General features: G+C 37.2%; 1 protein-coding gene across 2 annotated transcripts; it reads right to left on the minus strand.

The window, feature by feature from the left end:
• Window positions 1-2,902: 2,902 nt before the first annotated feature.
• On the minus strand, window positions 2,903-12,104 carry LOC4338246 (uncharacterized). Of its 2 annotated transcripts, XM_015782516.3 has the most exons (5): window positions 11,937-12,099; window positions 10,888-11,167; window positions 4,534-4,710; window positions 3,710-3,955; window positions 2,903-3,436 (listed from the first exon to the last, which is right to left on the minus strand). In XM_015782516.3, the coding sequence occupies exons 2-5, from the start codon at window positions 10,918-10,920 to the stop codon at window positions 3,191-3,193; spliced, it is 702 nt and encodes a 233-aa protein (XP_015638002.1). In that variant the 5' UTR covers window positions 10,921-11,167; window positions 11,937-12,099; the 3' UTR covers window positions 2,903-3,190. The 2 variants fall into 2 exon arrangements, with proteins under 2 accessions (XP_015638002.1, XP_015638001.1); XM_015782515.3 differs by lacking the exon at window positions 10,888-11,167 and having other exon boundaries at window positions 11,937-12,104.
• Between the last annotated feature and the right edge of the window lie 3,179 nt (window positions 12,105-15,283).

Below are 15,283 nucleotides of genomic sequence, written 5' to 3' on the forward strand. Positions count from 1 at the left end.
GAGAGGAGAGGAGAGGAGAGGAGAAAATATCAGGAGGAGAGAGAAGAGGAGATGAAAAAATTTGGAGGGAAAAAAATTAATTTCAAAATATTAAAAATTCAAATCGAATTTTATTATACTAAATGAACTCATGTAAAAAAGTTGTTAAAAATAAAGTTGTAGAACTTTTATTGAGATCTACCAATTTTCTTTTGGTCATTTCTCCATCCGAGTTTGATTGAACTATATAAAATTTGAATTTTAAAATATAAGAAATTTAAATAATTTTTCGGGTTGTAAATGATTTCAAATGGAAAAGTTGTCAACAACAAAGTTGTATAAATTATCAATATCTTCAACTTTTGTTTTGGTCATTTTTCTATATGACTTTGTTTGAACAGTTTGAATTTGAATTTGAATTTCAAATTATGACAATATCAAACAACATTTACAAGTACTAAATGATTTCAACTGAACAAGTCATCAACAATAAAGTGGTATAACTCATCAATATCTATAACTTTTATTTGGGTCATTTCTTCATCCGACAAAGTGATTTGTAACATTGTTCACAAAATGTATATATCTTTTATATACTTTATTTATAAACTATAAGAGGGATATATAAATTTTGTTAACAATATTACTATTACTTTATCGGATGAAGAAATGACCAAAATAAAAGTTATAGATATTGATGAGTTATACAATTTTGATGTTGATGACTTTTTCAGTTGAAATCATTTAGTATTTGAAAATGTTGTTTGAAGTTGTCATAATTTGAAATTCAAATTCAAATTATTGAAACAAAGTCATATAGCAAAATAACCAAAACAAAAGTTATAGATCTTGATAAGTTATACAACTTTGTTGTTGAGAATTTTTTTCATTTGAAATTATTTACTACTCGAAAATTTATTTGAATTGATAAAATAGACTTCTCAGTGAGGGAGGAGCAAATAGATTGGGCCGGCGGCCCAAAGAGGGAGTAGGGGAAGGGGAAGCCGGCCCGAGGAGGGAGAGAGAGGCTGTGTGGGCTAAGGAGGGAGTAACACTTGGGCCGAATAAGGCCCAAGTAGAGGGAGCAATTTTAATTAGTTTTCCATTTATTTTAATAGGTTAAATAAACTTTGTGGTATTAAAATTAGTTATTGAGCTTAAAAAAAATTCACGGAAAATTTTAGAGAATAATTTCAAACATGTAGAATATTACAAAATAATTTCGCCCATGATTTTTAAAAGAAAATTTTAGTTTACTCATTAATTCACTCGATTAAATTGCTTCACCTTTTAATATATTTTTCTAGAAATGCATTATATAAATCTGTGACGTTTGTTTTTTTGCCGCTTATGACAAATTAATATTCGTCACAATGTCCCATTGAAATACTTTATGACGATTTCTAGTCGGTATTAACGACGAACACATTTTTTTCGTCACTAGGCCACCCCATCTCATACTAATCGTCATAAAATGAAATGTGCTAATGACGAATAGCTCCGATGTCACGAGGAATTCGTCACAGAAGGTCATATTTCTTGTAGTGAATCCCATCACAACATTACTGTAAGTGTGTAGTAAAAACCATAAGTTTTGTAGTAACAATGCATCTTACTGTAATTTATGAATAGTGTTACTGCATAAACATGTGGTAACGTGTACCTGCCATGTAGTAACACTTCCACTTTGTGCGGTAACATGTATATTTAGCATGTGAGACTTTTAACCCATATTTTTCTTTTGATTTCTGGTTTACTACAATTTCACCACGATGTTACTGCCAAAGGTGCAGTAACGTTCTATATGTTCTACAGTAACAAAGTGTTTTACTGCAGTTCTTGGATAGTGTTACTACGTAAACATGCGGTAATGTGTAACTGTCAGGTGGTAACGTGTATATGCCGTGCAGTAACACTTTTATTTTTGTGCAGTAACAAGTATATGGTTAGCATCTAAGACTTTGAACCCATATATTTTTATTTCAATTCCTGGTTTACTGTAATTCACAACAATATTACTGTCAAAAGTGCAGTAATGTCATATACATGCATGCAATAACACTATATTGGAGGGAGGAGACCGGTTTTCTTAAGAAGAGGGAGGAAGAACGATTTCTTGAGGAGGAGAATATGTAAATGCATTTTGAAGTTTAAACCTACACATGCACTATAGTATCATTGTGAAAACGGTTTTAAAAAATAATACATACCTTGTGAGATATTGCTTTTCAAAAATTGGCATTTTGAACTTTAATCCTCCACATGCAGTAACAGAATGTGTAACTTGCAGTAACAAGGGCCTATACATGCAGTAACATGGTTTTACCAAATGTATAAAATTGATCAAAACACTCCTACATCAATCAGACCTCGCTCAAAGCCACCAACAGACTTTACCTATAGCCCACTTATTCGATCTTCATCTCGTAAACATGACATAGTAAAACTACAATTATCGTGCAGTAACATAGCTACTTGGAAGTGGTAACATGCACCTATCATGTAGTAACACTTCTACTTTTGTGCAATAACAAGCATATGGTTAGTATGTGAGGCTTTAACCTAGTAATACCAATCACTTGACTATAATAACAACCTATATATTTTGTAGTAACCGGACGCGTATCGTTACTACATGTTCTGTGCCAGATACTACAAGGATTTAGCACGTATGAAAAGATAAATTTTTACTAAGAAAACTCTCTCACAACTGAGAAATAGCCTACTGGTTAGTGCCATGTGGTAATTTGAGTTGAAGGTCTTGAGTTCTATTCCCATTGAAGGCAAATTTTTCCTTTATTTTTTTCTCTCTCAAAAAAGGGGAGGGGTGGAGGTGGGATCGGGAGAAAAAAAAAGGAGAGGAGGACATAGTTTCTTTGTTTTACATTGAAAATATAGTTATATTTTTCTACAAATCTTGATCAAAGCTAAAAAGAAGATGGATTTAGAAAAATGTCAACAACAATTAATAATATAAAACAGAGGTAGTATTAGATTACATAAACATACTGTAAGGATTAACTGGTTTTTTGATCATGCGCAACATGTCGTCCATAATTATTGAGATTAATTGATATAACATCTAAAACAGCTAAGGTGAGCACGTAGTTTTCTATGGCTTGTTCTTTTTCTTCCACTTTTTTGCACGGTACCTTCTTGTTCTTCATTAGCTGTCATTAAGCAATAGGCATTCTCCACAGAGAATAGAGATTCAGTGATGTCGACTAATCAGATTTATGTCCGTTTGGATGATTAAAACTCCTCTCGCAAGATCTGATCTCCTCATTCTCTCAGCATAATTGTCTATATCAATGGTAATTGAATTTCTGCCCCCAAATGCAGTCTCCAGCAGATCCATGTCAAACATTTCAGACACTATCTTGTGGCTCTCTGGATTGTTAGTATATAGAAACTTCACCTTCTCGCTCATCTTTGCTTCCAAGAAGTGCTTTATAATCTGCAAATGAGGACAAGACAACTACTAGTTCATACTTCTTTCGTTTCATATTATAATACTTTCTAGCATTGTCAACATTCATAGATATGTTAATTATTACCAGTTAATGAATGTAAGCATATATGTGTGACTAAATTCATTAACATTTATATGAATGTGGACAATGCTAGAAAGTCTTATAACCTGAAACGGAGGTAGTACATATATTCACTAACTAAATCACAGAACATCATTTAGTAAGAGTAAATAGAAGTCCTGAATATTGCATAGTACCTTCCAGAAAGATTCAAAAATCCTTGGAGTGTTGCTGAGTATTGCTACTGCAATAATCCCTGGATAGTAGTTTTGAACTATGTGCATGGATTCACGGGATGTCGATAATGGCGTACTTGATATACTCCAGCCTCTGAGGTCTATCAGCCAAGTAACATGTTCTTCTTGTTCATCTGCAGAGTTCATAGCCAAACTCTCCAGGAGATATACAAAGTGTTTTATCTGCTCCTTCCCTGAAACTCTCCCCTGCTAATTCGTCAACATTAGAAACCTTCAAAATTTTATTGTCCATAAACGCATCATACATAATAAAAACCGTATTCAACTTGAACTGTAAGAACAGCACTTTTTGCCACCCCTAGTATGGTAATCTGTTGGTAAGAGAACTGCAGAAATATAACTTTATTTTGTAGTCATGCAAGTCTGAGGTTCTGAATTCTACAGAAAAGTTAACTTTCAGTCACCTAATTAAGTTGGCATTGTATCCTGTTAGTATTCATTGATTTTCTTCGAGAACGTCTTTAGTTTTTTCAACCGGGGACTTGAATCATTTCATTTGCTCCAAATTACTAGTGGATTGTTATCACAGTCAGACCGGCATATATATATCCTGTAGTCAGCAAAAATCTGACCTTAATTGTCGGCTTTGTGATTAGTATAGATCTTCCTTTGGCATCAAGGTAGTCAGCTATATATGCTCTCCTACCCTCATACTCCTTGTCAGCAATGTCGTCCAAAACATAATAATTACAAACAATTATGCTTTAGAAAAAACAATTGGTACAAACTCAACAAAGGGGTTGATTTGGGATTTGTGAGAGCACCCAGCAAATGCTTTCTGGCCTGTACTGACGCCTCCACTTGACAGTTTCTTTGAGCGACTTGGTTGCTTGTTCCGTGCTCCAGTTCCTTGCCCTTAGGAAACGGCGGATGGTGGTGTCTGATAAGAATGCCGGCATCTCAGCTGCCAGGCTTCCCAGGAGTTCCCGGACTTGAACTATCTTCAGGTGCACATCAACCAGAACAAAATAGTTTAATTTAGGGATAAGGTTTAGACGATAACTATAGAAGTGAAAATATGAAGGAGGAGTTGGTATTGACAGCCCAAAACTACAACCTGCCCTACAAATTATCTGGATCAAAAAGCAGTCAGAACTCACATGAAAATGCTAGTGGCAAGTCACGAGAAGAACAAAAAAGAAATCCTAGGGGCAACAATTGTTGACATAAGAAAACATATTAACAACTAATGCACCAAAATATTTTTTTATTACTCTTGTTTCCTTTTCTCCATCCACATGCAACAAAATTTTATTTAATAATTGCTAAGAGTCGACTCTAAGATGTTGTCATGCATTACAACGATGTTTCTTTTTCCTCTTCTCTCTGCCTTCCATGTTTCCAAATTTACTTGCATAGTAACGGAGAGAGCCTGTTAATAATTAAGCACTGTTGTACATGCCTTAATACTGGTTTAAGATTTTTGTTTTTATGTTTTGAAATTCCAAAAATAGTCATATTGTAATAGTCCATGAAGCTGGACATTCCATAGTAGTAAAGTGATGCTATGCCCATTGACTATGACGTGGCAGCATTGTACCACCACACCGTGCCTTCTGGCTAACCAAACCCTTTGTGCCATGCTATGCTAGTCCTATATTTTGGATTATACTTGTTCTTATAAGACAAAATTTAAATTTTCAACCTTAAATTTGGAGTTGATTTTAGGGTTTTCATCGTAGTTTATTTTTCAACCTTTACTTTTAGATGGCTAAGAACATGTATATAAAAGTTTTATTTACAAACCATTTTCCGTTTGCAAATATGGTGTTTCGCTTATTCCGTCAATAAGTGAAATGATGAAGTCTACTGTGGTTGGGAGCTTTTTGGTTCACTAGAAAAATACCAATGATTTGCTATGGATAAAATATAATATAATATTAAAAAATTGTCAAATATGTTAGTACAACTTTTTTAATTGTTTGAACGAAATATTTATGCTATTCCATAATATTCAGGAGCCAATTTGTAAAAACAGTTATATATAGGTGACAGATTCACTGCCACTGCTAGGGACTATTAAAAGTGTATATATGGTGCTGTTTGGCTTAAGGGTTAGTGGTCAAAATTTCTGTTTTATGCATGGCATAATATCACTGGATGACCGGTGGTGGTAATGGGTTTTTTCATGAGCTTACCTAGTCCTCAAATATTTTATAGGGTAAAAATATTTCGGTCTATGGAAAACATTTCATCCACCCCTGCGAATGACAACGCACTCCTATGGATAAGTGGTTGTGTTCAGTTTCAACCCAGCTATCGTTTACCACCCTTGTGTGATAAGTTTTAACTACAAAATTAGAGATATTTAACTATTTATTACTTTTAGATGTGATTTTTAACGATTATCATCTGGAATTATATGTTAGAAACACACGAGAATCCACATGCTATAGGAATATATGAGTCGTAAATTGCTGGAAAACCTTGTTGGGCTCTATTTTTCATACTAGAAATTGGACTACAGTCATCAGGCCCTCTACAAAAAAACTTGCCGAACTTCACCGAATTTCAGATGTACTGTGAATCATGTAGCTGTCTGCCTGAACCATCGCAACATAACTTGCTGCTATAACGGCTAGTATTACTAATCTTTTCTGTTGGCAACTTTTTTGACAAGTCGACAAGCACGATCGCAACACCTAAACGCCTTGCGGTGATATGGAGTCGCCAACCACCTCGATCTAGCCAAAGGGCCAAATCAAGATGGGTTTTGTAGAAAAACAGCTAAACCGGCTAGCGGAGCCGATTTAGAGATCAAAATCAGCCTCTAGTCCGATTTAGATCGATATGAGGATAGCTACCCATCTCGTGGGCAAAATGGAAGGTTTTCAGGACAAACCTACGAAGAGGTGTCGCACTCTCGCAGCGGCGGCGGACGGTTTACGGCGCAAACCGACAAAGATCGACTAAACTAGGGTAAAATACAAAAAAACATAGTAAAAGAACGATTCAAATAAATTGTATTCGGGGGTTTTACAATGAACCGGCCTTGTCCCTTAAATAGGGGTTGGTCTTGCCCTCTACAGGCCCTTCTCCACGTCTAATTCGGGATAGAAACCAATGGAAACACGAAACATGCTTTCCCGAGTAAGGAAACCCGAGACCCGACGAAAACAGACTCGGACTCGGACCCTGACGGTCTGACCGCCCACATACCTGCGGTCAGACCGGCCCTACTAGCCGGTCAGACCGCCCACATACCATTGGTCTGACCGGCCCTACTAGCCGGTCAGACCGCCCACATACCTGTGGTCTGACCGGCCCTAGTGAAGGAAACCCGGCACTTTCCAAACTTTGGCAATTTTTCCATATTTCGTCCATAGGTGCCAAATTTGGGTGTAAACACTTTCATGTGGCGCTACAGCAAAGGTGACCACTTCCTTTCCCTCTCAGCAGCCAGGAATCTGTCAGCATTGCAGGGGATCGGTGGTTTTCCAAACATAACTTGTGCATGTTGTTTTCATCTGTTGTAGCCTTGTAGGCTTGTAGCCAGAGTTGATTGCCTGAACTAGTTATTGATTTCTTGCAACTTTTAAGTTTTTTTCATATTTCTCTGTTTTTCTATTTTTGTGATTGAAACATAGAAGATTATTAAACTTAGAAAAACACATGAATAACCGATTGATTGGACTATAGAAAAAATGTAGGAATCAGACGAGAGAATTAGATTTAGAAATTTTTTTCGTGAGGTTGAAGTTTTTGCTAAATTTCATCTAAAATCTTTATAGAACTGTCCATCCCACGGGAATTTCAAAGGATAGAATATGATTCAATCATTGTTTTAAAAGACTTCATAGGAATTTTTTTTATAGGATTGAAATCCTCCATAATTCCTATATTTTTCATACAAATCAAAGAGACCCTTGCACCTCTTATTTAATATTTGATCATTTGCTGCACCAATAAAAAAGATTTGTATAATGGGTATAATACAACATAACAGTTTGGTAGTATAGTAAGAACTGCAAAGTGGAAAATCTGGTACAACTTGGGCTTCGATTTTTTTAACTCCAAACAATAACTTTCTCATTTTCTGTTAGCAGTCTTTTTAAACTTTTAAATGGTGTGTTTTATTAAAAAAACTTATGATATAAAAGTTTCTTTAAAAATTCAAATGAAAAAGCTTATAATAATCAATATCTTATATTGTTTTATGTGGCATGGGAAATCTAAACCAAAAGGATTATCTGTTGCAGTCAAAATGTAAAAGTTAAATTTAGTTAATTTTGTTTATCATAGTACATATTTTAGCATTGGTTTGAAACTGCTAACAATATAAATATAAAAGTTTATGCATCAATGATTTTAGATGCTTCGTTATTTTTTACGATATCAGTCTAGCTCGAACTACGATGAGCAGTCCGATATAAAACCAGCTGGCTGCTGCATGGCTAAAGCGTGTAATATAGGACTTCTGCCTTGACCAATGACCAAGGATGTGTTTGGTAGGATGGATTTGATGAGTTGGGTTAGTGTCATCTTATCCTTTTTTTTAAGTGTTTGGATGCAAAAACTTCGTGGGTTGGGTTAGATCCAAATGGGAATATTTTATACATATGTAAAGGATTTAGAATTCTGAACCTTCTCCGCTTGCCATGTTTATGTGCACCACACCCACTACTGGAAAAATGATCTTTGCTGGGTCGACCCAAAACCACAATAGTCCCGGTTTCAAAAAGAACTGGGACTAAAAATGATCTTTAGCCCCGGTTGAAAACCGCACAGCTATTATATGATATTTAATCCCGGTTGTTGTTACCAACCGAGACTAAATATGGTCTTTAGTGCTGGTTCATTCCGTGTCAGAGGCATGTCAGGGGGCGAGGATCTTTACTCCCGGTTGGTGACATCAACCGGGAGTAAAGATCGCCACTTTACTCCCGGTTGGTTCATGTAGATCTTTACTCTCGGTTGGTATTACCAACCGGGAGTAAAATTCAACACATTGTATATAATCCCTATCCCTTATCCTCTCCTCCACAATCGCAACCACTCAGATCCTCCCCTCCCCTCCCCTCCCCTCCTCCTCTCCCCTGGAGAGGGACGCCCTCCTCCCCTTCCTCCTCCCCTCCCCTCTCCTCCCCTTCCTCCTCCCTCCCCTGGAGACGGAGGCCCTCCTTCCTCCTCCGTCTCCAGGCCTCCCCTTCCTCCTACCCTCCCCTCCCCTTCCTCCTCCCTCCCTTGAAGACGGAGGCTGCGCGCCGCGCGGACGCGTGGTGGATAGACGGGCGCGTGACGTGCGGTTGCACGGCGCGCGCGGTAGTAGTGGCGCCGTGATTGGAGCTTGTTTTTTCTTTTTTTTATATATTTTGTGATTCACTAATATGTATAATTTTGTGATGGATTGTATGGGTCTGAGATGTATAGTCTGTGATGTATTTGATTTGTGTGTAATTTTTTTAGGATTTGTGATGTATTTGATTTGTGTATGTTAGTAACTTTAAGATTTGTGATGTGGATTGGGATGTTACTTTGATTTGGGGATTTGGGGTTTGATTTGGGATGTGAATGCCACCCGATTCGGGAGAAAATAAAAAAGAAACAAGAAAAAAGAAAAGGGACCATCTAGACTGCCGCTATCCCTCTTTAGTCCTGGTTGGTGTAAAGAACTTTCTCTTTAATCCCGGTTTTTGCTACCAACCGGGACTAAAGATTTAGTCCCGGTTATTTCAACCGGGACTAAAGATGGGCATCTTTAGTCCCGGATTCCTACTCCTGGTTGGAAATCCAGGACTAAAGGGGGTTACCAACTGGGAGTAAAAAAGGTTTCTCCACCAGTGACCTGTGCCTCTCACACAGTGCATTCCTACAGCTGAAATAGTCTCATAGAAATTCCACAAAACCGTATTTAAGATGCACATAAATTTGTTCTAGAACAAAACAAAGTTTATTTGTCTTGTAGGAATAAAATTTTTTTAGATTTAAGCACACATTTATGTAGGATATAAATACTTTATAGCAAGGGTAATTTTTTAGGAGTTTTTGAAGTCATTTATTAATTTTGAAATTTTGAAATTGCTTTCATCCTTATGCGTGATCGCTAAATTAGAGTTATATTTGTTAATCACTATCAAGAGTTATGTTAATCGCTAGGAGAGATATGATCTTCAGTACCGGTTCTTTATTTAATTTATAGTATCGGTAGAATGAACCGGTACTAAAGATATATACTAAGGCAAAAAAATATGTGGGATGTGAGATTTAGACTCAAGATCTCTCATGATCTCAGCCTTTCACACACGTTACCATCCCACCTACTACACACGTCTAACTTGGATAGTGATGCTTCTTTTTAACTAATCCTAAAGACAACTTTAGTCGTGGTTAGTGTTACCAGCCCATACTAAAGATGTATTTTTATTACCGGTTGATAACACAAACCGGTGCTAAATATATTTCGGAGACTTGGGCTTTTAGAACCGGTACTAAAGAGTTTTTTAGTATTGGTTCTTAATATATCCGGTGTAGTTGTGGTTTGGGGTATTAGATAAAAAGATAAGTTTTCTGGTAGTGAATCCAAACCAAAAAGGTTGAAAATTGGATGGTTTTGAACGTTTAGATTTTAATGATGCCGAGGTTCTTTTGGTCTTTTGCAGAAGTTCGGGACAATAACAAATGAAATACGCGGACAAGATGTCACCATTCCAAAAGTAAAAGATAAATGTGCACATCACTGCACCGGAGGGCTCTTTTATGTCTAATTTAAGTGTAAATTTTAGAAACCCTATGTATTATAGTAAAAATTGCAGAAGACTAGAATAAGGGTGTGCTCGTTTCAGTAGATAGGATGGGCTGATTAGCCGAATGTAAAACGAGAAATGTGATTAACATATAATTAATTAAGTATTAATATATAAATTTTTGATGAATAAATTTGTTGGACTTTTTTAAACAACTTCTTTATAGAAAGTTTTCCCACGAAATACATCATTTAGCAGTTTGAAAAGCGTGCTAACGAAAAACGATAAGAATCTAATCCTATAGACTGAAAGCGCACCCTAAATCTCCCACGCAAGCGGCCAGCATGAGCCCAAAAATCCAGCGCCCACATTCGCACGCATTTGGGCCATCGCATCTCCCCCATTCAATCTATAGATAAAAAGAGAAAACCTTACTTTCATCCATCTCTGTTCATTCATTCTACCCATATCTCATCTCATGTTCTCTCCCTGTACGTCCTGAGCACGTGGCCCACCTTAGCATCCATAGAAGATGCTCATGGAGAGGGAGGGGATGGCGCTCGACAACAACATGGTGACCGGCATCAAATGCTGTGAAGGCGATGGCATGCGGCGACCTCTGGTCACCAATATAGCTAGGCAGCAACGGCTCTTCTTCGTTTCTCATGCTCGAGGAGGTCGGCGTGGATATCAATGGCTCACCGCTGGTAGCGCGCTGGAGAGAAGCACGAGAATAGTGTGAACGAGCGTGATTTTTTGATTTTTCAACTGGTGTAACTTGATGTTTCTTTGTATTGAATCGAAATGTTGCAATGTGGTTTTTCAAGGTGCTCTGTAAGTTTGTTGTTGATTCATGCGGATTTGTTGGTGGTTGAACCTTGAGGTTTCATATATTATACTAAAATGTTTCGGTAATTGTTCAAATTTGTTTCATTGTTTTAATCATTTGACACATGTTTTTTGAGTAGCAAAACAACGTCCAATTTTTTTCGGAAAAATCGGATGCCGATTTTAGTCTTTCCCGAAGACTATATATATTATGAACCTAGCGTATGGTCTAATGCTTCTTAAAACCCTATGCAAATCTCAATTGATATTAGCATATCTGAAATAAAATAATTCAAAGCAGTGAAGAGTTAACCCAACAGCTAGCTGTAAACAAGAAATCAGTAATTAAAATATTTATGTATATTCTATTTAAAAATTTGAAGTAAATGCATGCTCAACTTGCATGGGGTTGAACTAGTTTAACAAAACTTCAAAACCATATACTTGGAGTTATACGTGATACTTCGACCATAAAAAATGGGATGTTGCTGAAATTAATTTACGCAAGAAACAATCACTACCCCAATTCTCTTTGCCCCGTTCGTTTTCTTGCTATGCTAAATGGCTAATGCTTTTGAAGCAGTAACTTCTACTGCATTTGTTATTTGTCATGACCTATAAGTTATACAGAAGGATCACTGGTAAGTTATTCCTACCTTTTGCTGCAGTTCTTCAGAAGATGGCGACTTCGGCTTGTCAGATTCACTCCTAGTCTTCAGCAGGAAACTCATTGCTTCAGAATAGGTATATATCTTGCCACCTAGTTTCAGAAAGCGATAAAAAACCAGAGTTACCTAGCTAGTTTGTGGTTTTTAGAATGCTTGTATGAAGTGGAGGAACCATTATTATATAGAGACGCCCGTACAAGATTGAGCATGGGTGGATGAATTGAGTTAGGTTGCAGTTGCCATAATACATGGAGCAAAAGATCGATGGTACAGATGAAAGCAATATTACATAATTAAATTTAGGCATGCTGATGGAGATGTGCATTGGCTAGCTCCCTGTGATCTTTCCTGGAATAAAAATATGTGGTGCAAGCCCATGTACTTTCTCCGTTTCATAATGTAAGACTTTCTATCATTGTTCGTATTCATATAGATGCTAATAAATCTTTATATACAATAATCTTTAGATTCATTAGCATCTATATGAATGTGTTAAATACTTAAAAAGTCTTACATTGTGAAACGGAAAGACTTTATTGTTGGATTGAAAAATGGACATCTGAAATTCGTCCTCGTCTCTATGAGTAAAAAAATTACTCGTAGTAAAATTTTTACTCATGAGTTAATCTGAGAGTAAAATTTTTACTTGTGACAACGTGGATAAATCTTATACGTCTATTTTTCAATCCAACGGTAGTTTTCAAGTTCCTAGTACATATACGTAATTTTGACCATATTTTTTTTGTTAATTCTGTATTAAGTCGATCCAGGTGTTTAATTTGGTTGCCAGATGGATCTGTTTATGCTATAATGACTGAAGTCTGAACAATGCCACTTTTACTGGAAATTAAGAAGCTCATTGTCCAAAAAAATGATCCAAAAAACAGGATATTTGCCTTGCCATTGAAGTCGAGAGAAATGTCACCTTTGGTTCGATTCGACCGTGGCTTTGGTTGATATGCATGTCTGATTGTTTGAGCTACATCTAAACCGTAGAAAAACGAACTAATCAACCAAAACTTTGGTTAGAACCAAATCTAATAAACCAAGCAGATGATGAAAAAAAGAGATTGCAATTTTCATGTTACAAGATAAAGAAATATATAAAATATGTCAAAATAGAACTAAGAGGCTCTGCGTTATGAAAACTATAAGAAAAACGAGCAAATAAGTGCACCCACAATCACTACTGGAAAAATGATTTACATAGACTCCTCATATTTATTTTTTAGGTGGACTAAAAAAACTCACTTATGACCGTTTGTAAAAATATATCAAGTTGTAAATGATCAAATCCGGCCTACGAAAAATAGTTTTATACCGTCAACCTGTAAAAATAAAAATAATTTTATAGGTCTACCAACAAAATTTTAAAATTGACGCATGTGGCACTTTAGGAGCACCACTGCCAAAGATATCGAAAATCAACCAATTATATTCTCTATCCCATACTTATCCCCTCACTCTCCAAACACTCCTTTCTTATCCTCTCCTTGTCCTCTCTCACACTCCATCTTCCACACTTATATCTCCTCTCCTTCTCCTGTTCTTCCTGTCCTCTCTTTCACTAGCCAGCATGGAGTAGTGGCAGCTCTGTCACGCTCGGAAATTCACTAATAATTTCTGAACTTATTTGTGCATAAAACCCTCGTCCAGAAATCAGCCAAGATACACAAACTGATAATTTAATATACAAATCCATCGTAATAATAACGTTACATACTTAAAAAAAAAGAAAACAACAGCGGAATAACGGTCTAACAATGGCTTCAGCTCCACTCCCACAGGCAGCTCAACTGGGGTATAAACCAAACGTCTTCCCCTTCTGGATCCTTTTTCTTCAACTGAGGTTTGATGATTGTTGCAAGAATGAGCATATGACATACTCAACAAGCCACACAGCAAATATGCAAGTGCACAAGGATACCAAAGGATGGCATAATATAGGCTCATTTGCGAAAGCAGCATTTAGCAAACATTTAAGAGAAATAAAACAGTAGAGTAATTAATTAGAAATTTTAATCAACACTGAATAGCACACCCATGCTACTCAGGCCCAACCAAACCTGAACAACCAACCCCGGTCGTACAGATCAAACCTCCAAACCAGGAATTATCCATTCCAAACCAGGAGTCAAATTAATTATCACATTATCATCATTAATGAGTAGTGTGAGACTAATCACGAAAAACATTGTTAGACCCGCCCATAACCGCGGGCACGGCTATTCGAATAGTTTTACTCTGGCCAGAGGTGTACCACTGTACCCACAAGACACGATTCCTCACATGTTGCCATGCCCCGAAGTACCACCACGGCACTGCAAAGGGGGAAATCGTGACAATACCTTTCGCACAACACAACTCACCACAGTGCACCATTCCTGGATCATAATCTTCCCCTCAAAACCAGAGGCAATGGACTCCCCAGCGACCCCCACGGACTTCTCGCCGCTTCACAGTCTGGCACCCCGTAATGAACCATGCTATACATGCTATACAAAAGATAAAGCCGTTGCCCACGCTGGCTTGTGGTTGGTACGGTTAATGTCTCACAACAGTAGCTCACGAACCGGTCCTTAATTGTCATGAGCACGACCTTCAAAACCATGTACTCACAACCCACCATTAATCAAGTTTTAATTATCAATTAATTATCATAACACAATTAACCATCGTGAGCTACCATTAAATATAACCATAAATAATAATGTAGTATATATGATTCATCCTATTAATGAGCTAATGTTTCTAAGCATGGCTAAGCAATTATATATATATATAGCATTTAGCTTAACCAAACCAATAACCTGAGGTGTGGTGTGCTTGGCTAGAGGGGGTTATGCGAAGGGTCCTGTCACGGCCTCTTTCCGGTATGTCGTGGTGGCATGTCGGCGCACGGAAACGTGTCGTGGGGCTGTGTCTTGTGGGTACAGTTGTACACCTCTGATCAGAGTAAAACTATTCGAATAGCCGAGCCCACGGTTATGGGCGGTCGACCAGATTCACCGTGATTAGTCCCATCTTAATAAATCGACCCAATACACTGTAGTTCAGGTGGGTTGGTTGGGCCTGTTCAACGTGGTGTAGCGTTGATCAGTGGAGGTTTAATGTTACTTTAATTACTCAACAGTTTTACTGTTTTGCTCAATAAAATGTTTTACAACCGCCTTTATGCAAATAGCCACAAACCATCCTTGTATCCCCTTGCACATCTGCATCGTTGGTGTGGCTTGCTGAGTACGGTGGTTGTACTCAGTCTTGCTATTATTCCCCCTTTTCAGAAGTGTAGTGCTTCTGAGCTGAAGATGGAGTTAGAGGACCAAGGCTCAGAC

This window comes from Oryza sativa, chromosome 5, assembly GCF_034140825.1.
Source record: "Oryza sativa Japonica Group chromosome 5, ASM3414082v1".
Classification (NCBI taxonomy): domain Eukaryota; kingdom Viridiplantae; phylum Streptophyta; class Magnoliopsida; order Poales; family Poaceae; genus Oryza; species Oryza sativa.